Source organism: Osmerus mordax, chromosome 24 (genome assembly GCF_038355195.1).
Source record: "Osmerus mordax isolate fOsmMor3 chromosome 24, fOsmMor3.pri, whole genome shotgun sequence".
NCBI lineage: Eukaryota > Metazoa > Chordata > Actinopteri > Osmeriformes > Osmeridae > Osmerus > Osmerus mordax.
The window spans coordinates 6,448,191-6,469,228 of NC_090073.1; the positions used below are offsets into that span (position 1 = coordinate 6,448,191).

At 52.0% G+C, this 21,038-nt stretch overlaps 1 protein-coding gene across 1 annotated transcript in view; it reads left to right on the top strand.

Annotated features, from left to right (window-relative positions):
• LOC136933107 (fibrosin-1-like protein) overlaps positions 1 to 21,038 on the top strand; it is a 150,455-nt gene that overhangs the window by 74,196 nt on the left and 55,221 nt on the right. Inside the window, exon 6 of the mRNA XM_067228487.1 lies at positions 11,365 to 11,394. Within this exon, the coding sequence (XP_067084588.1) occupies positions 11,365 to 11,394 (30 nt within the window). The remainder of the gene's footprint in view (positions 1 to 11,364; positions 11,395 to 21,038) is intronic.

Sequence of the window (21,038 nt, forward strand, 5' to 3'; positions counted from 1 at the left end):
GTGGATCTCATTCCAGGGGCACTAACAACTAGACGCAATTAGTCACTTCTCACTAGGCGAGACCTGAGACTCACTTAGAGTTGGAATGAGCTGGTGGAAGGGCCCACTGGCTGGGCTAAGAACAGCCATTACTGCCGAAGCTCAGCAGAGAGAGGCTTAGCTCCATAATGGCCCCGAGCTTTGCTAGGATGACTCTGCAGGGAACGCAGCGGCCCTGCTAGGCTTGCTAGCACCACCTGGGGACTGGGGGGGGTTAGGGGCTGGGGGGGGCTGGGAGGGGGAACTTGGGATAGGACCAAGACTGTACCCTGGGAGATCTAAGGTAATGGGCTGTTGAAAGTTCAAATTGAACTGTCGAGCTGATGGGGTTTTATTTTAAGGGGGGTGGGGGGTGTGTGTGGGGGTGGGTGGGTGGGGGTCCCACATTAGGGGTGTTGTCTGATGTTGCATAAGAGGCTGCTCAAAAACCAAAGCCGCGTCTGAAAGTCTTTAACTACCTCCGTCACACAGAGCATGACGAAGGTGGCTGCTGTGGGGGGGTGGGGGGGGTGGAAAGAGGAGGAGGAGGGGGAGGGGGGGGTATAAAAGTTTGTCCAGGGCCCTGGACAGAGACTCAGCGTGACCAATGAAGGTGGCAGGGATGAATGGGGGCATTCACTGGTCCTCATGAAAGAGACCCCACTGGGCCCTGAATGAGGATGGGCTCATCTCCACCTCCCAGACGCACACAAACCAGTGACCTCGAAAATTACCCAGGAAGCACTCTGGGACGGTCACCCCAGCAACAGGCGGGGGTTCACATGGTAACCAGGCGCTTTTTGCTTTCAATCAATCCCTGGCAGACTCTTTAAACAGAGCTTTGTTTTTTTTTCTCTCTCTTTTAGTTTTTTCTTTCCACGGTCGAAGAACCGTGTGTGAAATCAAGTTAGAGAGCTAAGCCACTCCCCCCGTGAAGGAGCTGGGATTGTTTTCTGTGAGACCCTCCGACGCTTCTGCCAGCGCGAGGAGGTGTGGGAGGCTGCCCTCTCCTCCTCCCCCACACACACACACACACACACACACACACACACACACACACACACAAAGAGCGTTCTGTCTCCACTGTGTACGCAGTACAGTAACGGAATTAAGATTAAGTAGATGTACTGTAACAGAGAAAAGGCGGGTGAGACAGATGAGATTACAGAGATTAGGGGATTAAGTGAGAATGGGCCTGGACATTAGACTTACTGTCAGTTGTAATAAGATCTTGTGTACCAGACGTAATCTGTTTGAGTGAGTCAAACACATGGGCTGGAGCCTAATGATCCCTTATAGTGGTGCGTAGGTCATGTGTTAGTTATGGTAGGTAGAGAGGGTCTTTAACCTTTCAGAACTACCGACCGGGTGAAAGGGCTGTCAGATTGTTTGGCGCACATCAGGGAGTAATGAGATTGTACTGCTAGAAATGCCGGTCTGTCTGTCTTCTTGTCTTCCTGTCTGTCTTCTTGTTTTCCTGTCTTCCTGTCTGTCCTTCTTCCTGTCTGTCTTCCTGTCTGTCCTTCTTTCTGTCTGTCTGTCTTCCTGTCTGTCTTCTTTTCTTTCTTTCTGTCATCCGCCTGCCTGCCTGCCTTCAGAAACAGAGGCAGCAGCCACAGAAAGCAATCAAACTCTGGGTCCGGAGAGCTTCCTCAGTGGACAGAACGCGACGAGGGTCTTTCATCCCTGAGAGTGATTATCCATCCGTAACGTTTTACAGCCCCCTCCCCCCCCCCCCCTCCACCCCCCCTCCCGAGTCTGTTCCACAAACGAGAGAGTTCCATTCAGGGGACTGGCGCGGTGCTGGCAGTGATCTCTCTAATTGTGGCGTCTGTGACAAGCCCGGCATGGCTGGGAGTCTTTGAGCTGGCTTTCTGCCGTACTCATGTTCCCATCCTGACAGATCCCACACCAAAGGCACCTGGGTAAAAGAAAAAAACACAAAAAAAAAAGGCTTCTGTGATCTTCCTAAGGTTTGGAAACACGCAATTAAACAGGCTTCAACTCTGTAATGGGCCCCTGCACTGCCCCCCCCGTGACCACAACAGCCTGTGTAGCAGGTGTACTGTCAGGTTCCTGGCTGAGACAGGAACTAGCTGCGTTTGTGTCCGTCTCCCCCCCGTCTCCCCGTCTCCCCCCCCCCCCCGTTTCCCCCCCTCCCCTCTGATAGTAACTGTCTCTGGTTGACTGTCGTGTTCCTTTTCTGCGGCACCTACTCGCTCGGCCACTTTGAGCCTGTGACTCGCGCGCGTGTTTTCTTGCCTGTGTGGTGCAGTGCAGCCGGACCAGGAGGGCTCGCAGTCCAGGCCTTTGAGTGAGGATGAATAGCTCGACGCATCCTTCACAGGTTCAGCACCCCCCCCAAATCCAAAAAAGACGACGGACAGGAGAGGGGAAAAGACAGGTTGTTAGAAAAGCGGGGGCGTGCGGGCGGGGAAAGCGACCACACACGCACGCACGCCCGTGCGCGTGCAACGCAAATGCGGGGAGACAGACGGAGGGAGAAGTGACGAGAGCAGGATTGGAAACACTGCTCGTAAAAAAAAGAAAAGTCTGTATTATAACAACATTAATTGATGCTGCTGAGTGCCATATGCGAGGCCATATGGAGCTGCCGCCCCAGAGGCCTGCTGTAATAGACAGCCCGCGGTGGTGCACACAACTTGGCTCGTTTACAAACAAGGGACGTCCCATTAATATCAGCAGCTCAGACGAAGCAGGGAGAGAGAGAGGGAGAGAGAGGGAGAGAGAGGGAGAGGAGAGAGAGACAGGCTCTTTGTTCAGCAGCCTGTGTGTTTATCTTCTAGTACTCTGCACATGTCCATCGGTGCACAAAACAAGCAAACCTGGCAACCCCACCTCCCCCTTCCCTGTAAGCGCTAATTTAACTATCCTCCTGTAATTACAGTAATAGGTCCTTCCACAGTGACAAGCCCCCGCCCCCATCGCCTGTCACTCCTCATCTGAACTGAACTCCACAGCCAGGTTCTGCTGCTCATCACAGCACGCTCTCAGGCCTTTTTTGTTGTTGTTTTACTTTGTGTTGACGTGCGTTCACACACCAGATCCCAGCCCTAACAAGCTGTACCTGGTCCCCTGTTAGCTACTACCCCGTTAGCCTATCAGACAACAGCGCTTCTCTCTCCGACGACGCCCACCCAGGCTTGGACGTCCATGTCTGACTGCCACTCAGCCAAAACCAGCTAGCAGGGTCTCGGCGGGCGGGCGGTGGGCGGGTGGGGGTGGGTGGGTGGTGGGTGAGGGAGGGAAGTAGGGAGGGTGAGAGCTGGGGGAACTAAGATGTCAGCCATTCTGTTGGGTCTCTTGGTTGCGGAGAGCGCGAGGGCGAGACAAAAGGAGAGCACAGCTGTTTCCTCACAGGCTCTCTGGGACCAAGATGAAGGGGAGAGGGGGAGAGGAACAGAAGAGGAAAATAGAGAGTGAGAGAGAGAGAGAGATAGGAAGAGAGCCGCTCCTGAGAGAGAGAGAGAGAGAGAGAGAGAGAGCTCTCCTCTGATGTGAGCTGTTGGAGCTGCAGCTCTGGGGTCAAACGCTGCCAGTGTTTTGTGTTTGTCTTTGTTTCGGCGTCCCAGCGCTCCTCTAAATTATTCACCGCCCGAGGATGTGCACCGTGAATACCTCCTCCTCCTACTTCCCCTCTCTCTCTCCCCCTCCTTCCCTTTCGTCTTCCCCTCCTCTCTGCTGTACCCTCTGTGCTCTCTCTCTCTCCTCTCTCTCTCTCTCTCTCTTCTCTCTCTCTCTCCTCTCTCTCTCTCTCTCTCTCTCTCTCTCTCTCTCTCTCTCTCTGTCTTGATGCCTGTCTCCTCCTCTCTGCTGTACCTTCTGTGCTCTCTCCTCTCTCTCTTTATGCCTGTCTCCTCCTCTCTGCTGTGCTCTCTCTCTCTCTCTCTTTATGCCTGTCTCCTCCTCTCTCTCGTGATAGCTTGTTTTGGAGATTAACAGAAGTTTCTCTCTCTTGCTGCTAGGTTAATTCACCGCCCCCCGCCCCCCTCTTCCCCAACCCCCCCCGATCTTTCATTACAGGCTACATCTTTCCTCGCACTCCTTCTTTCATCCCTCTGTCTCCCCGCTCGTCCTCGTTCCCAGTTGACAGACCCCAGGCATTGGTACAGCTTTTTAAGGGGGGAGACAAGCAGCTGTTAGGCTTTCTCTCTCTCTCTCTCTCTCTCTCTCTCTCTCTCCTCTCTCTCTCTCTCTCTCTCTCGCTCTCTCTCTCCATCTCTCCCCATCCCTGCCCCCCCCCCCCCCCCTTCATCTCCACCACATCGCTGAGATTCCGGAGACAAGAAACAAAATGTTAGCCCCGTGTCGGTTTCCTGGCGGGCTGGTTTATATCCCTGCGTCTTCCAGAAATCTCCTCTGTGAGATCCGACACAACACAGATTCTTCCCCCTCCTCGCCCCACAGACTGACCCCAGAGACTATATCCCCCCCCCCGAGGATTCTCCATGACTTTGGTCTCCTCTCTATCTCGGTTCGGAGATAACCGAAGGGCGACACAAATCCTCTGTGTGTCAGTGCCGCTGATTAAAGATGGGTTGGCATGCTGTTTTGCCTTTTCCTGTGCTCAACTTCAGGCCCAGGAACCAGACCCACACAGGGGCTGCGGTTCTGCGTGTTTGACTGGACTAAACCCCCCCCCTCACCCCACCCCTACGTGGGACAGAGTAGCGCTGTGTTAACCGGGGTGTGCTGAACGGACACATCGAAAAGGCCTGTGTGTTGGGGGCGGGGGGCTGGGGGGAGGGGACTTGGGGGCTGGGTATTCCTGTCCTTCTGAGGATGGAGGAGAGGAGAGACCCAGAGACAGGGAGGGAGGAGGGGTGCGGGGGAGTTGGAATCCTGTCCCAGTCGTTGCCACAGGACACTCATTTGTAATTCTTTACCCTGCCCATGACAGCTTTTGATCATGGTAGAGAAGAGGGGAGGGAGGGAGGGAGGGAGGGAGGGAGGGAGGGAGGGAGGGAGGGAGGGGAGGGAGGGAGGGAGGGAGGGAAGAAAAAAGGGAGGGAAAATGCCTCCCCCCCTCTCTGGCAATTGCTGTCACCCAGTATGATTGTCCCTCTGGCTCAATGACAAGTCTAGCGTGAAACGCTTGGCTGCCCCCCGAAATTAGCAGTAGAGCCCCCCCGGCGGCACATGCTTCTCATGACCAGCGCGCTGTGGGTCGCCGCGAGACTCTTTTCATTATGGCTGTGCTGTCGCAGGCCCCTCTCCTTCCCTCCTTTTCTCTCTCTCCTCCCTCTCTCCTCTCTACTACATCCCTCACTCCTCTCTCTCCCTCCCTCTCTCCTCTCTACTACATCCCTCACTCCTCTCTCTCCCTCCCTCCTCTCTCTCTCTCTCTCTCTCTCTCTCTCTCTCTCTCTCTCTCTCTCTCTCCCTCTCCCTCTCCTCTCCCTCTCCCTCTCCTCCTCTCTCTCTCTCTCTCTCTCTCCCTCTCCCTCTCCCTCTCCCTCTCCCTCTCCTCTCCTCTCCTCTCCCTCTCCCTCTCCCTCTCCCTCTCCCTCTCCCTCTCTCTCTCTCTCTCTCTCTCTCTCTCTCTCCTTCCTTGGAAGGGAGACGGCATCTGTGCTGCTCATCACGACGCCATCCAAGGCAGGGAGAGTTACGGGGAACGAGATGCCAAGCTCGGCGTGCGCACGCATGCAACACTGTACGTGTGCCCGCACTCTCCTCAGTGTGTGTGTGTGTGTGGTGAGTGAGAGAGAGAGAGAGAGACAGGGGACTGAGGGAGAGAGAGAGAGGGACTGAGGGAGAGAGCGAGAGAGAGAGGGAGGGAGGGAGCGAGAGGGAGGGAGGGAGGGAGGAGAGAGGAGGGAGTAGCAGTACAGAGCAATGCCCCGAGGCTCAATCTGTTCCTCGCTGAGCTACATCAGTGCGAGAGACGGCGTCGGAGGGCCGCGGGGAAGCCTCCACTCGCTCCATCAAACTGTCAGGCAGCCAGCGGAGCCGCGCGGGGAGACTCTCAGCTGCCCTTGGGCCCAGTTCAAGTCAACATCCCATTTCCTTCCTTCCTTGGCTAATTTCTCCTACACCCGACTTAAATTTCCAGTGGCCCAGTGGCAGGCCTGTAGCCCGTGTCAGAACAGAGATTCATAAATTGTGTGTGTGTGTGGGCGTGCATCACTGACACCCAGGCGAGTTTACTAGCTGGTCGGGGAGGGCGGTTGCAGCGGTGCTCTCTGGGAGAGGCAGAGACGGAGCGAAACCAAGCAGACCTCTGAGGGAGGATAGCAAGAAAACAAACAACATGGCTGCCAGGAAGCAGCAACTTTCTCCCGAGGCGCCTAGCTCGTCCCGGCCAGCTTTGGTTTTCCTCCTAGGTCTGAGTATTCATATGTATTCCCAGTCCGTAAAAAATAAATAAATATATATGTATATATACAAATGAATCGGAAAATGTCGTCTGTTGTGTTTCTCGCTCGTGAATAAAATGGAGAAAAGATCCCCCTCGCCCCCCCCCATACGGCGTCCCATTACGGGGTTCTGGTCCTTGACAGACGGGTCGGAAACCCCCCCCCCCAGCGCCTTTCCCCTCTGAGGCCAGCGTGCCGAGGCTCAGAGAGCTGTAGCCCCGGGTCAGGCCTACATCTGTCCCTCACTGGGCTGATTCCGACTGCTCCTGCTGGGTCTGCCTGGAGAAGACAAGCCCCTCGCCGCACCTTCTGCCTGTCTGCCTTAACGCCCGAAACGCTCGTCTCTGTCTCTCTGTTTCTCTTTTTTCTCTATTCTTTCTTTCTCCATCTCTCTCTCTCTCTCGTTCTCTCTCTCCGTCTCTGTGTACTGTTCACTCTCTTTCCCCTCGCTTTGCAATCCTCTCTTTCGGTATCGTTTCGTCTGTGTCTCTCTACCTCCCTCTCTCCTGCCTCCCTCTGTCCCTCCGCCAGGGGGGTTTCTCTGAGTTCCCGGCTGCTGCTTGTCAAGGTCCCCCAGCTCAGATACGGTTTTCCATTAGAGTCTTCCTGCCCGTCCGGGCCTCTTCCAGCGGGTCGATAGCGACTCCCCCCACCGAGCCCTCTCTCCAGGAGCCTCCATCATCTCCTGCGATCGATACTTCCCTAATCCCAGGCCCCTCAGCTTGACCCCGGGTAATCACCTGACTTCCCAGGCAGCCCCCGCAGCAGGGTGAAAGGTCAAATGGCCGTATGGATCGGAGCCTTTGATCAAATCAGGGCGCTCGGTGTTGCTCTCTCAGTCGGGCGGCGGGGTCAAGGGTTTCTTCATCTTCGTCCCTCTCTCCTCTCTCGTCTGAGGTCTCGACGGTCTGAGCGGCGTGACACTTGTTATGTGAGCCGTGTAAATCTCCAGACCCCGACGGTCATGTTTCGCCGTCGCCTCGGCTATTTATTCTACTGCGGGTAAACAGGAACGCTGGCCTCTTCCCCCCCCCCTCCCCCCCCACCCATCCTCCTCGATTGAAACCTGCCGGTTTTGTTTGTTGTGTTTTGTTGTCTCTGCGTCGCTCCGTTTAGCGCTGGGCGCCATTGTGTCGTCTTCCGTCTGATGCCAGCGATGTTTGTTTGTCGAGCTTTTCTCCCTCTCTCGCGCGTGTCACGCAATCGGAATAGAAATCAGGTTTGGGAATCGCAACCCACCCCCCCCCCCCACCCCCGTACATGCCCGGACGCTCTGGTGAGTCACGCGGCACCCCGCGGGGGGGTAGGGGGGGGTCAGAGCAACGCAAGGGGGGCAGGAAGGAGCGTATATATAAACATCGTATGGTTCATGTATTATGGATGCCCCGGTGCCTAACCTGGAATGGTGCACTTTAAGGACGCGGGGAGTCAGTCCTCGGCCCGGGGATGTTTCTGTCGGCCGGATCGGTTGTGTCTAGCAGGCTGGGGGGGGGGGGGGGTTCTGACTGCCCAGAACCCCCCCCCCCCCCCCCCCCCCCCCCCCCCCAATGAGGCAGAAACAGAGCCAATATCCCGCACCTCATCCCCGGAGCCGCAGGAGGGAAATTGAGGGGCCGAATTGGGTCTGTTTCCTGTCTATCCTGTGTCTCGCTGTTGGATCCTCCGTGTGTCTAAATACACCATTACCCCGACCGCCCGCCAGCGCCGCTCCACAGCAGGGAGCCTGCTCCTGTTGCTAACTTGGCCTCGCATAGCCCCCCCGCGTCTAACCCCTCTCCTCGGACTTGTGTCGTCAAGATTTAGGTCACCTCCTTTGACGATGTGAAGATACATCTGGTTACTTGGCTAAGTACCCATGGCCCGGCTTGTAGATGGTAAATATGACATCTAGCCTTGAAGCACAGGCGCTTAAGTTTTCCCTCGACGATCGTCTTGGCCGAAGCACAAATATTGATGGCCTCGGTGGTCTAATAATTTCAATTTTCTGGAGAGCAAGTCGACAGTGAAATGAATGCGCCGGTCGGCCCCAGACTCTTGTATTTTTTTTTGAATACTTCAAGACCTCTCCGGCGTGGACCGCCCGCTGGGATCCAGGATCAGTATCGAGCAGACAGACGAGGGATGCTCGGCTGCATTCCTAACGCCCTGCGAGTCGTCTCCGTGTCTCTCTGAGGCGAATCCATCTTCGAGTCTCCTCGAAATGTGACAGGAGGAAACTGGGGGGGATTCATTTGGTTTCTCGACGTGCGTCGGGCTGCTTATTGTGCCTCCCCCCCCCCCCTCCCTCCCTTCTTCCTTCCACACGTCCATCGCTGCCAGCCAGAAAAGTGGCCTGGAAGAAGCCCTCTGGTTCTCCGCCCCCATCTGTCTCCTCTTCGCAGGTTGCTGTCCAGGGCTGAGATATGGGGTCACTGTGGATGGTAGGCCCCGGGCCCACCATCCTGTCTGGGCTCATCTCCAGGAACATCTCCCCAATCCTGAAGTGTGGAAAGCTGCGTTAATGTCAGAACATTCCATCAGATGTTTCGATGTTTAGTAAGAGGGAGGAATGGAGTGGAGAGGGGAGGGGAGGGGGTGGGGTTGAAGTCCATCCCCTGGTTACCGATGCGTGTCTGTGGTTTCCCAGCGCAGATGTTGCTGCTCGTCCCGCTGCTTGTGAACCAGAAGGTTTATTTCTTTTCTTTAATCTCAGTGGTTTTTTAATATCCAATAAGAGATATCCTCAAGGATTTGTCTGCTAGCAGCAGATCTTCACCGTGTTCACCAACCTCCCCTCAGATATCCTGTAGGCGGCTTTGGGTTTCGCATGTTCATCATTTGGTTTTTGGCTCATTAAGTCCATCAGAGCGCTTCCAAGTTTGGAGAAAGTGCTGCCGTACTGACGCAAAACGTCGTTTCCTGAGCCCAGCAGATCTGTGGTTTTACAGGCCTGTGTGAAGCCGTCTCCCTCCCCGCCCGCTGTTCTGGACGCTCTGCTACTCACTCCTCACGCTCTGACACTCTCCTGGGGGAGCGATGGATGACGGGGGAGGTTCCTGATGGACTGGATTGATATGATTCCTCCTGTTCCACATCGTCATATCAAACCATCAGAATTCTGTGTGTTTTTTTGTTGTTTTGTTTTTACAAAATTATAGGGTGGTGAGAAACAATATGTGGTGATTACAGGTTGAGTTCTCCCAGACTGTGTACAAAAGTCTGAAAATCAGTTATTGTTGAGAACCTGAATAGAAAATCAAATAATAAGGGGATCTGAGCCATTTTCACTTACACCTATAGTAAATATACAACTTCACTCTGAGAAGTAAAGCATTGAAATGAGATGTCAAGCACCTTCCTAAACAAAATCAAGACATCATCTGAACCCTCTAATATTTGAGTGCATGCACACATGCTCACCAATACACAAAACACACCTTTTTCCTCTGTCATCCAGAACAGGGGCTCGTTATATCTGTGAGACAGAATGCATGCAGGTCAAACATAACAATCATAATAATGAACACGAATCACAATAATAATAATTATAATCACATAGCGCACCATATGCCTGTAAGCCCTACATGCCTGTACGCAGTACTTCAACAATGCCTCAAAGCTTTACGGACCTGTTCCCTGTCGTGTGTGCAGTGGAGCTGTGAGGCTTTTAGAGTCAAGTCAAGGGCACGACCACGTGCACAAGCGCGTGCACTTCCCCTCAGAGCGGCGATGCCGGCCACTGGGCCGCGGTGCTGATTGCGCTCGTTACTTAATTATACATTTGGACCCACCACACTCACACAAATGCACCTCTGTGTTCCCTTTGACCCAGCTTCCTCCTTTGTGCCCGGCGTCTGAATGGACCTTTAACTCAATAAAGAGGCCACTTAAATATGTTGCCACAGAAACTTAATTGACAGTTCTGGAGGAAGTTTTTCAGGCGGGACCCTCTCTATGGCTCTCTGGGTGAATTGCGGCGGCTCCCCGCCGAGCTGCCTGGGGGGGCCTGGTCGCCTCTCTTGTGTTGCCACAACCCCCTCCCCCCCCCCCCCCCCCCCAGCCCCCTTTGTGGAGAGAGAGAGAGGGCGTTTGTGGCGGAGAGCTTTATTCGCCGTTCACACTGCAGCAGAAACGGAAGTCGGGACCGGGGGGCGGAGGAACGGGCGACCTCCTGAAGGAATCCTCCAAGTACCCAAGTCCTGCCATGTTGAAGCCAGGCCTGACAAAAAGCTGTGTGTGTGTGTGTGTGTGTGTGTGTGTGTGTGTGTGTGTGTGTGTGTGTGTGTGTGTGTGTGTGTGTGTGTGTGTGTGTGTGTGTGTGTGTGTGTGTGTGTGTGTGTGTGTGTGTGTGTGTGTGTGTGTGTGTGTGTGTGTGTGTGTGTGTGTGTGTGTGTGTGTGTGTGTGTGTGGTGTTTGGGTGTTAGGGGAGCCTTTTCAGCGAGTATTTTGTTGCCGAGAATCGGTTTTGAAATGGCATAGACGACACACTGGCCTATTCTGTAACTTGTTCTGTCGAAGCATCGCTATCAAAGACAACCACAGTGCACCCTTGGGCGACCACAGACCAACGTACGGCAGTTTGTAAAGGGTGAATGACTCACCAAGCCGACAGTTTACAGTGCCGCTAACTCCATGCACTGCCGCCATTTTGTCTCTCTTCCTGTCGCTTTCAAAGCCGTCGTACTCGCATGGAAAACTCCGGAATAGTCTCATTGTACCGCATTTTTGCTTTTGAACCTTGAAACCCTCTCTCAGACGTGTTGTTCCCTTCCAACCCCCCACCCCCGCCCCCGCCTCCCCCCCCATCCTCTCTTCTTGTGTTGAAAGCTGTCACTGAAGGAGAGGGGAAGATCATGTACAAAATAACATCTGCACTGATTGTAAGGCGACGGCGGTGGCGTGTGTGTTGGGGGGGGGGGGGGAGGTGGGGGGCACGTAGGGGGCAAATGAATAATTCCTTATATTTCTTCCCTGTCTTCTGTTGCAGTGTGACAGCGAGAGAGACATTGACGACAAGGTAAGACTCCCACTTTTCTGGAGATGTTCCCGCGCAGGGGTAGGAGACAAGGGTGCGAATAACAAATTAGAGTTCTCAGCTAAAAGAAGAAACGGTCTATTGTTAGTGTGAAGAGGAGTGAAATGCGCTCGGCGTCCTGCTATCGTGGATCATTTACATAAAGACCATAAGAAGCTGACAAGGATTGCACACTGTAGCAATGAAGGGAGTACAGTTTCCACTGCTACAGTATTCAGTAACACTGTAGATCCAAGTGTTAATAGGTAATAATATCCTTATAACATTACAATTTGTCAAGCACTAACTTGATAATTGTTAATGATACTAGGCATGTTGTAGTTGCTTATTTGCAAGAATATGCGTAATTTTTTTTACTTACTAATGTCTTATTACGTATGAAGTAGGACTACAGGCAAGGATTGTTATCCAGCATTCTAATCTTCCCGGTTTTGGATGTAAACAAATGGTGGGTCATTTTGATGACCACTTCCTGCAAACCTCCTGAAAAAGAACCGGTTTTCACACACAGGCGTCCTTTATCTGGAGCAGGAACACGGGAGGACTGTGGCGTCCTCTCAGACACAGTGTGACATTGTCACGTCAGTCGTCTACACGTTTGATCTTTCAGTGAAATCAGGCCTCTTCAGAAGCAGGAGGAGACGGTCACAGGGCCAGGTGTGGTCTCAGATACAGTTCGGCTTGAGACTTGGACGGGACTATTTTTTTACAACTATTATCATTCTTATAATTCTAGGACTGTGGTTGTTTGTCTGGGGACGGGGAGGTGGTTAGTTTGTGGTTGTAGCTTCCCGTACTACATGATGAACAGCCCATGGGGGTCTCACCCATCTTAATTCCCCAGCAGTTGAGCAATTACTCCCTGGTAAATGAATAAGATTGCATGGCTAATCTCCTGTAAGCTTAGCTCCCAGTTCTGTGGAAATGTCAGCTATTCGCCCCTATAAATAATACATTGATAGCGAGGCAGACGAATTTGCATTAACTGTAGCTCTGGCAAGTCAATAGGCTTTTATCTGTATCATTGAACCAAAAGTAAGGGAAGCTTTTTTGTTGTTGTCAGTTGTGACATGACAGCTACGGAGGGGTGTTTGTGTGTGTGTGTGTGTGGGGGGGGGGGGGTAGTTGGTACATGCCTGTCAGCTTTTATTCACTTCAGTCGACAACTCTGTGCGCTGAGAAAGGCAAGAAGGGAAAAGCTCCACGTTCTCTTCCACTCGTTCTCCGGTCAGCCTTGACTACTTCCAGGTGTGTTCATCCTCCTGTGTCGTTATCGCGGCATCAACTACAATGTCGTGTCTAAATTAAACGGTGGTTAGATGAATGCAAAGAAGCAGCACTGGCCGTATCTTTGTCAAAACACAACCTGGACTAGTGCGGCAATCAGCGAGACAGAAGCCACTCGTCCGTTGGGAATCCCTCCAATAAAAAGCCAGAGAGGAGAAGGGGGAGGGGCCTTGACAAGCTGTCACTAGAGTAGACCCACCAGTGTAAAATTGATTTCCATGAGGAAAAAAGACAGACACTGTCGTTTGTAATTGCCCGCTCTGAAAAGCTGTTAATTTACCAGCGGTTTCCCGAGCAACAGGTGCCAACTCCTCCCGCACTTCCCCACAAAACAATGGCTTCTTTCAAGCCAGATCACTTACCACCTGAACGCCCACATTGTCAGGATTTAAGCAGATTACCTTAATTAGAATATTGCTAACAGGTGTGCCCGCGGGGGGCGATCGTTTACACCTCTCTCAACGGAGCCGGTGTGCAGGTGTACAGAGGCCAGCAAAGATGTGAACACAACGCTGAAACCACATCCAAAACAAATACAGAAGGCACGCAAAGGCAGATGGATTCCAGGGGAATTGTACTAAGATTGTTGCAGGTTACAGGAACATCTCCCAGGGGTCCCCGGTGCTGTCAGTTGCGTTTCTGTAGCTTGGCGGCGTTCACGGGAGAGGCATGCAATCGCACGGCCCAGATCGCTCTTTCATCGCCGCCGTTTCCGTCTTAGGATGGCCCCTTTAAACAACTGCTAATTTGTCGCCACTGGGAAGTGTTAGACAACAATTCCAATTCTTAAACAGGCCGAGAAGTCCTTCAATTCCCCCCAAGGTAACCTCCACATTGCCTGTTCCTTGAGGTCAGGTCAATTCGATTCCTTTAAGACTTGAGTTCTTAGTCAAGCTTTGTTTGCAAGCCACATGTGTTCGCCGCCATGTCCAAAGGAAGGAAGAGGTTAACTTAATGCTTGAGAAAATGGCTCCGCAATAACAGAGGGCTGAGTGTTGAATGAAAAGGCTTGCGGCCTCTTCGCCGAATATGAATGCAAAATGCGATTGTACGTGGTCAAATTGGTTCAAGAGATGTTCTCAGATGTGGTCAACTTCTCCCCTTTCCCCAATTGATTAAATTGTATTTACGTATTTTGGATAACAGCATGTGTTACCCATTTGACCACTAAAAAATGTGTTAGTGAATGCCTGTGTTTGTGTTATGTTGAAAAAAAACAAGACAGACGTCTGTAATTTCCCCTGACGATATTTGCTCTAATTGTGGATCCAAAAGGTTTTACTCATGAGAATCTTCTGATCTTCTGACCTAGCAAAGATGTGGAGTTTTCTTTCTTACTGAAATGGAATGACTAGAAGTCAAACCATTTCTAAAAGTAGACCCATAATTTGGACATTAATCATATGAATGAATCATGCTATAACCAGTTTGACACAGAGTTTTGGGGACATGACCGTGCTTAGCCTAGTCTGTTCTCCCGGAAATTCTACACAACACATTTGTTCAAGCATGTAATGCTCTTGACCTATCCCCCTGCCCTGCCACGATTCGTCAACGAGGCCACATTGTAATCTTCAGACATGTCTGTTTTGTGTTCAAGCGTCCTCAACTGAGTCAGCGTCCATGTGTTCGTAGAAAAAAGACATTTGTCCTCTCTCTGTCTCGATTTCTCTGAGGCTCAGCAGTCCCAGTGTCTGTGGTAGACGTTGCTGGCTTAAGTTGTGTGCTGTCCTTCCCTCACCCTGTTTTGACTTATATATAATATAAGTAAATATATGATATATACTTATAATAGTACTCCCTCTGCTTCTCCCCATGACTGGAGCACTAGCATTAGCTGCTAACTTGCCCTAAGAGCCCTCTCCTCCTCCAGCCCTGACACACACACACACACTCTGTCTCTAGCTACGTCCCGCCTGTCAGGCGCATGGCGACCACGTCGTCACGCTCGACGATTCGGGAAACGCGGGGAGAGACGGTTAATTCTGTTTGGTTTCATTGGCCAGGCAGTCATTCACCGGCAACTGTGTCCATCCCTCCCTCCATCTCTCCCTCCCTCCATCTCTCCCTCCCTCCATCTCTCCCTCCTCCATCTCTCCCTCCTCCATCTCTCCCTCCTCCATCTCTCCCTCCTCCATCTCTCCCTCCCTCCATCTCTCCCTCCCTCCATCTCTCTCTCCTCCATCTCTCCCTCCTCCATCTCTCCCTCCTCCATCTCTCCCTCCCTCCATCTCTCCCTCCCTCCATCTCTCCCTCCTCCATCTCTCCCTCCTCCATCTCTCCCTCCTCCATCTCTCCCTCCTCCATCTCTCCCTCCTCCATCTCTCCCTCATCTTCCCGGGGGACCATTCCCGCTTCGCCGCTACTGCTCTTTAATGGCGTCCGCGCCGGGCTGACAGGGCTGCCGCGCTCGCTTGATTGACGCCTTCGTTCCTCCCTCTTATCTCCCCGCTCGCGGAGGGGCTAGATCGCGCCGACGAGAGATGGTGTTTTGTTTTTTTCTCTCTTTCCTCCGAGCTTATCAGTAATGGCTCGTCAGGTAGGATCCTCCCTTGCGATGTATGTGGCGAGCGTGCCCGTGGCGAGCGTGCCCGTGGCGAGCAGGGGAGGGGGTGCTGGGTGTGAGCAGCTACATGCAGAGCATTACCACCGTCCATCCTCCAGCTTCTATCTGATTCTCTCTCTTTGACTCTTTCATATTCTTCCCTTATTATATCAGCTAGTGCGCTGTGCTGCTATACTCTCTCTCTCTCTCTCTCTCTCTCTCTCTCCATCTGTCCCTCAAAGATACAAACACAAAGGTTGTCTCTCTCCCAGCTGCCCCCACACACGCGTCTCTCTCTCTCTCGGGCAATGACGACAGAGACAGGTGTATGGGGTTGCCCTCGCACCCTTCTGGAAAGCGAGCCTTCGTTCCCCTCCCAGAATCCTCCTCTTCGACAACAAACAGGCCACACCCACCCGGTCCCTGACGGCGTTTAGTTTTGTACGTGGGAGAAGAAAAAAAGAAATGGACCGACTTAACGTTTCGACACAAGCGATCATCCGTCCTCATCTCCTTAATGAAATTAGATTAAGTGCACCTGGGAAAGAGCTGAGAAAGCAAAATGCCTCGCCACCTCCTTTAATTTAAAACCAATTTGCCAGCAATATTCCTTCCCCGGCTTGGGATTCGGAGACGACTCAAAATGGAGGAGGGATGAGATGAGACCCGAGCTGACTGCTTTAATTCTGTTCCCCACAGGCGGCGTGAAATTATAACTGACACCAGGAACACAGGCTTTAATATGGAGATGTCATTTTTTTCTCAACTTCGCCTTTATCTCTCTCCGTCTCTCTCCCACACTCCCTCTCTCTTTCCCTCTCCCTCTGTCTATTGCTGTCTCTCTCTCTCTCTCCTGGAGAGAGTGTGTGTTTTCATCATCTGGCCTCATGATGTTCCTCCTGTAGTAATTACAGTTTGGTCTGGAAACACTTTTCAGTTTAATTTATATTGGGCTGTTTGCAATGTTCTCTCTTTGCTGTTGTTTATACACACAGAAAAAGAGACAGGGAGAGAATGTGTGTGTGTTTCTTGCCTGGTTGTCAAGAGATACATCTGTTGTGCATTTAGTGCACAAGTTAGTGGTGACTTTGGAGCACAGCCCCATTGTGGCGAGTTGTGTTGCTCCAGCGTACAGTATAACCTCACACCATGGCTGAAGGATCAGACCAATTATCAGACATGTTTGTGCGGGAGCCGGGTTTAAGAAAGGGCTAGAGGCCATGGATAACCAGCCTGAGCTACCCAGGGAACGCTGGAGATTAAAAAAAAAAAAATTGAAAAAATGATTGCCTCAAGCTCCTCCCGGCCGAGTCAGTCACAGCCGTCTGACATCATCCAAGCAGGCGTATCACTACTAGTGCGCGTCACCGTAAAGGTATGAACCGCCTCAGAGTTCTGACAAACCGGGTGGCAGCGACACACTTGCTTGCCACAGGACCAGCCTTTTCCTGATTCCTTCATTAAAGGTTACGGTCCAATAAAAAACTGCTTTCGATACAATACATACCTGCTGAAACTGACCAAACCAGAACCCAGGAGCCTTGGAGGTATGCGAAGGTGACACATTGAACGATTTATTTCTCCTCCCTCCTTTGTTCGAAAGCGTTCACGCTGATCTTTCCAGAGTTGTTTATCAGGTATTTGGTCCTTTTGTCCCTCCTCCTAGCCTCTCTTGTGTTCAGTACCTGCATCCTCAGGAGAGAACGCCCCCCGCTCTGGTGCCAGACACGGACCAGCAGAGCCATCCTGGGACCGTCTGTCGCCTGGATGAACGTCGGGTTTCTGTGTGCGTGCGCTCCCCCTCGCTCCCCACCTGGTTTGCTTTAGGAGCGCCTTCTCCTCAGATTCTCTCTGTGCCCGCACCAGGTAACAGCCTGGTAACAGGACCTGGCGGGCGAATTTAGGAATTTTCCTGCGAGAGATGTTCTCTTGTCAAGCTTGTAGTTCAGTGGTCGGACTCCTAAAGTTGACGTGAGGATATCATGACGTCCATGTTTTGGAGAGTTCGGTGATGGACGTGTGTATGTGAAAGTTGGCTCCAAAATCTGGATCCTTTTGTCCTCTCCAAGGAGTATGGCAGACTGTTCATTTTTGAGAGGGGCCCGTTTTTGAACAACAAGCCAAGTGCTATAAACATTTTTCCACGTTAGTAATAAAAGCGAAATTGAGTCTATATTGGTTGCAGATGTATTCTGCCAAAAAAAGAAAAGAAAACAAGAAAGACAAAAAAAAAAAGCCAAGCAAACTTCTTGTGCGTGTGTAAAACTGGAGTGTTTCTGATCCTACATAAACATGATGCTTAAGAGCCTTTATGTTCAATAAACATTACTGGACTAATGACTTTCACATTTTCTGCTGGCGGGATAGAGAAAACAGGCTGTGTGTGTGTGTGTGTGTCTGCACGTGTGTGTGTGAGTGTACAGTACCTACAGTCAGTCCCAGTCTGTGGCTTTGTCTGAAAGGAACTGACTAATGCAAGGTTCAGTTTCCCCTTCCTCGCATCGGCCGAACCCAATCAAGGATAAATATAGAATTCCGCAAGGTTATTAGTAATGTGTGCCCCCATGGTTACATTCTCCACAGTCTCAGACCTTTCTGTATGGGCTGGTTTAGACCAGAGAGCCGCCCCAGACCATCAGCGTTATAAAAGCATATTCTGAGGGCCTGAAATCCCTAAATACACAAAGAGACCAGTCATCCAAGCAGCGCAGTGCTCATAATTTTTCGCTTCAATCTTTTATAGGGAAAATAAGCACATAGTATTAAAGCTGAAGCCTATATATTTTCATATTTGTTTACCTGCTGTCTACTGACGAAGCTCGGCCAGTTTTTTGGCTTGGCGCAAAATGGACTGGAACCTTGGCAGTTAACTTCTTACTGGGGGGATTGGACTAGCCAGACTAGTTCTTATGGTTGTGGTTATGGACCATAAACAGGAAGACTACACTAGCTATTGGTCTCTCCCTCCCACAGTGATAGGAAGAGCCATTTATCGTTCTCTTTGCTGACTGCTGGAGTGTCTCCCTCCAAATGTAATCACTCTTGTGGTTGGTGGTCGAGGCCAACACTACAGGCCTCTGTGTCCTGACTGAAAGGAACCTCTAGTGTGTGTATTTCGGTGTTGTGGGAGTGTGTATGTGGTGTGGGACAGGAGCGTGCGGGGGGGAAGGGACTCAGGAGAGAACCCAGGGATCAGGGCTAAAACACCCAGGGTCCATCTGGCTTCAGTAAAGAAGAGGTGGGACCCGGGCGCTTGGGGACGGGCGGCTTTGATCTGAGCCAGCGAGGGGGGAAAGAGGGTGCGTGGCTCCAAAGACTACAGGAGAAAAAATAATTATCGTATCAAAGAGGCCTCCATAAAACTTAATAGGGAGGTTTAGAGGCCCAGGGGGCAGGTACTAACGAAGGCTGCCACTCATATCCATCACCATTCCCTCCCTCCCCCCCTCCCTCCTTCTCGAGCGCTTTAATGATCCGGCCGCACCTGGCTTCACTTTCCAGTTAATGTGACGACGTCTCCCTCCACTTCCCCTTTAATCCTTCCTCCGCCGAGCCGCCGCCCACCGCGTCCTCCTCCGGTGCCGTCCAGCCCGGATCTGCACGCCGGCGTGAGCCTGACGGACAGCCGAGGCGAGGCGATCCGCCGAGAGAGAGATGGGGGAGGTTTGGCACGGCGGCCAGCGAGCGGCGGCAGTACCTCCTTCCGGGCAGCACAGACACAGCAGGTCCAGGCCTCCGTTAAATGAGTTTGACTTCATTAGCCCAGGCCTGCCGTGGCCCAGGTACCCGGAGGGGGGTGGGGGGGCAGGGGAAGGGGGGCGGGGGGTGAGTGGCAGAGTCCGGCATGCCAATCTGAGGAGAGCTAACACATGACACATGCCCGTGACAACCGGAATATTCCCCAGACACCACAGGGGCTCCGGGACGGGTGCCAAACCAGGGGCGACATGCGTCAGCGACTTCGGGGCGGCTCAATCAACACCCGGGCCTGAATATTAACACCAGGCCCCTGTCTGTCACTTCAGCGAGTGGGCTCGCAGGTTGCTGGGCGGAATAGCAGTCATGCGTGTGCACACAGGGAATGAGTCGACGTGGCGTGATGCTGAGGGGCACGGCCGCCGGGACAAGTCCTTTTCTTACCGCGTGTCAGAGGTCACAAAGCGGTTAGCTACGACTCTTACATGGCGTTTATTTATTTATTTATTTTTTTTGGGGGGGGGAGTGGAATTCCTAGAATGAGAAGGGATGTATGATGTGAAGAGACATCTATGACCGAGTGAACTAAGTGACTAAATGGATTTGATCTCGCATCATGCCAGTCTTCACTCGTTGTCACTTAACTGATGTTTTGTACGAAAATCCTTACTTCTGTGTTGAGAAACCTTTGGTCATGCTGTTGGGTTTCCGTGCTGTGGGCAATTGGAGATTCAGAGAGGTAAGCCTGATGAATTATTCACATCTGAGGCTGGATTTCAATCTGCCTGACGGACGACACTTGCATCGGGTTGTGATGACTCCATTTTCCTTTTATGACATAGCAGGAACACAGGCACTTGTGAAAGCCCGTCCTTTGAAATATAATTTGTCTGTTATGGCTAGAACACGTTACAAATAGTCTTTGTCAATGGAGGGGGAAAACGAGCTTGTTCCAGGTTCCTTTGGCCAGAGACTGACACATAAATGACTGCTTTTGAGCTGAAAATTGATCTTGAGCCATAGTCTTAGAGATGTAGCCTCATATCAAAGCTTTTAAGGCTGACTTTATCCAGCCACCGAAAATAACACTATTATGGTGGCAGGAGAGAGAGTTTGTGTGTGTGTGTGTGTGTGTGTGTTGGGGAGGTTGGGAGGAGGGGGGGGGGGAAAGGCTTCTTTAGATTTGACCCTGAGCTCACTGGGGAGCTGGGAAGATAAATAAATAACGGTGTAAATAAATAAATAAGGGAAGGTTGTAACCCCAGATAGGTCTGCGGTGGCCTGAGGGTGGCAAGGTTTCTGTCTGGCTCGTCTGCACCCCGGCACTTTGATCAAAGAAATGTCTGAAGATTCGTTCACATCTGCACAGGGAGAACGAGCTGCAAACTGCCAAGAAGCATTTTAATGACAGTTGGATTATAAAATGAAAGAGGGCTCCAGATGGTAGCCCATGCAGGCGGCTGTGGCTGGGGATTTTTTTTATTTATTTTTGTAACTGCTTTTTTATTGATAAAATATGGGGTGAAAAATTGTGCGGGGCTTATTAGGCATCCCGCTGTGAAGTAGCTTCCCTGGCCAAGCTGTTCGGCGTGGCCCCAGTCCAAACATGCCTCCATAAATTTGGAGCAGTACCTTTAAATCTGTGAGATCCCCCGCGCTTGTTAAGTTCACCCGAGCTCTCTCCCAAGCCCCCTCTCCTCTCCTTATTCCTCTTTTAAAACAGATCTCTCTCTCCTCTCGCTCTCTCTCACATACGTCATCACTCGCTCCCTCGGTCGGGGCTCCTTGAATGTCTGGATGACAGCAGTGGAAGGAGCTTAACAAAGGCAGAGCGGGGTTTAGGAGTCGGCCACTCTCCCTGCTAATTTGCCCCCCCCCCCCCCCCCCCTTCAACAGATTAAATTCTGCGTGATTTCATTAGCTTGAGCCCCGCTCCTCCGGACGTCGACAGAGCTGGACCTCGGTGAGGTGACTCAGCTCCTGTACAGGGGTCAGGTTCCCGCCAGACTGACAGGGTCAGGGACAGGAATAGTAGGTTTGACGGCCGGTCAACAGTTAGACACCGTCCGCTGCCAAAGGGTCACAGAGGTACAGAGAT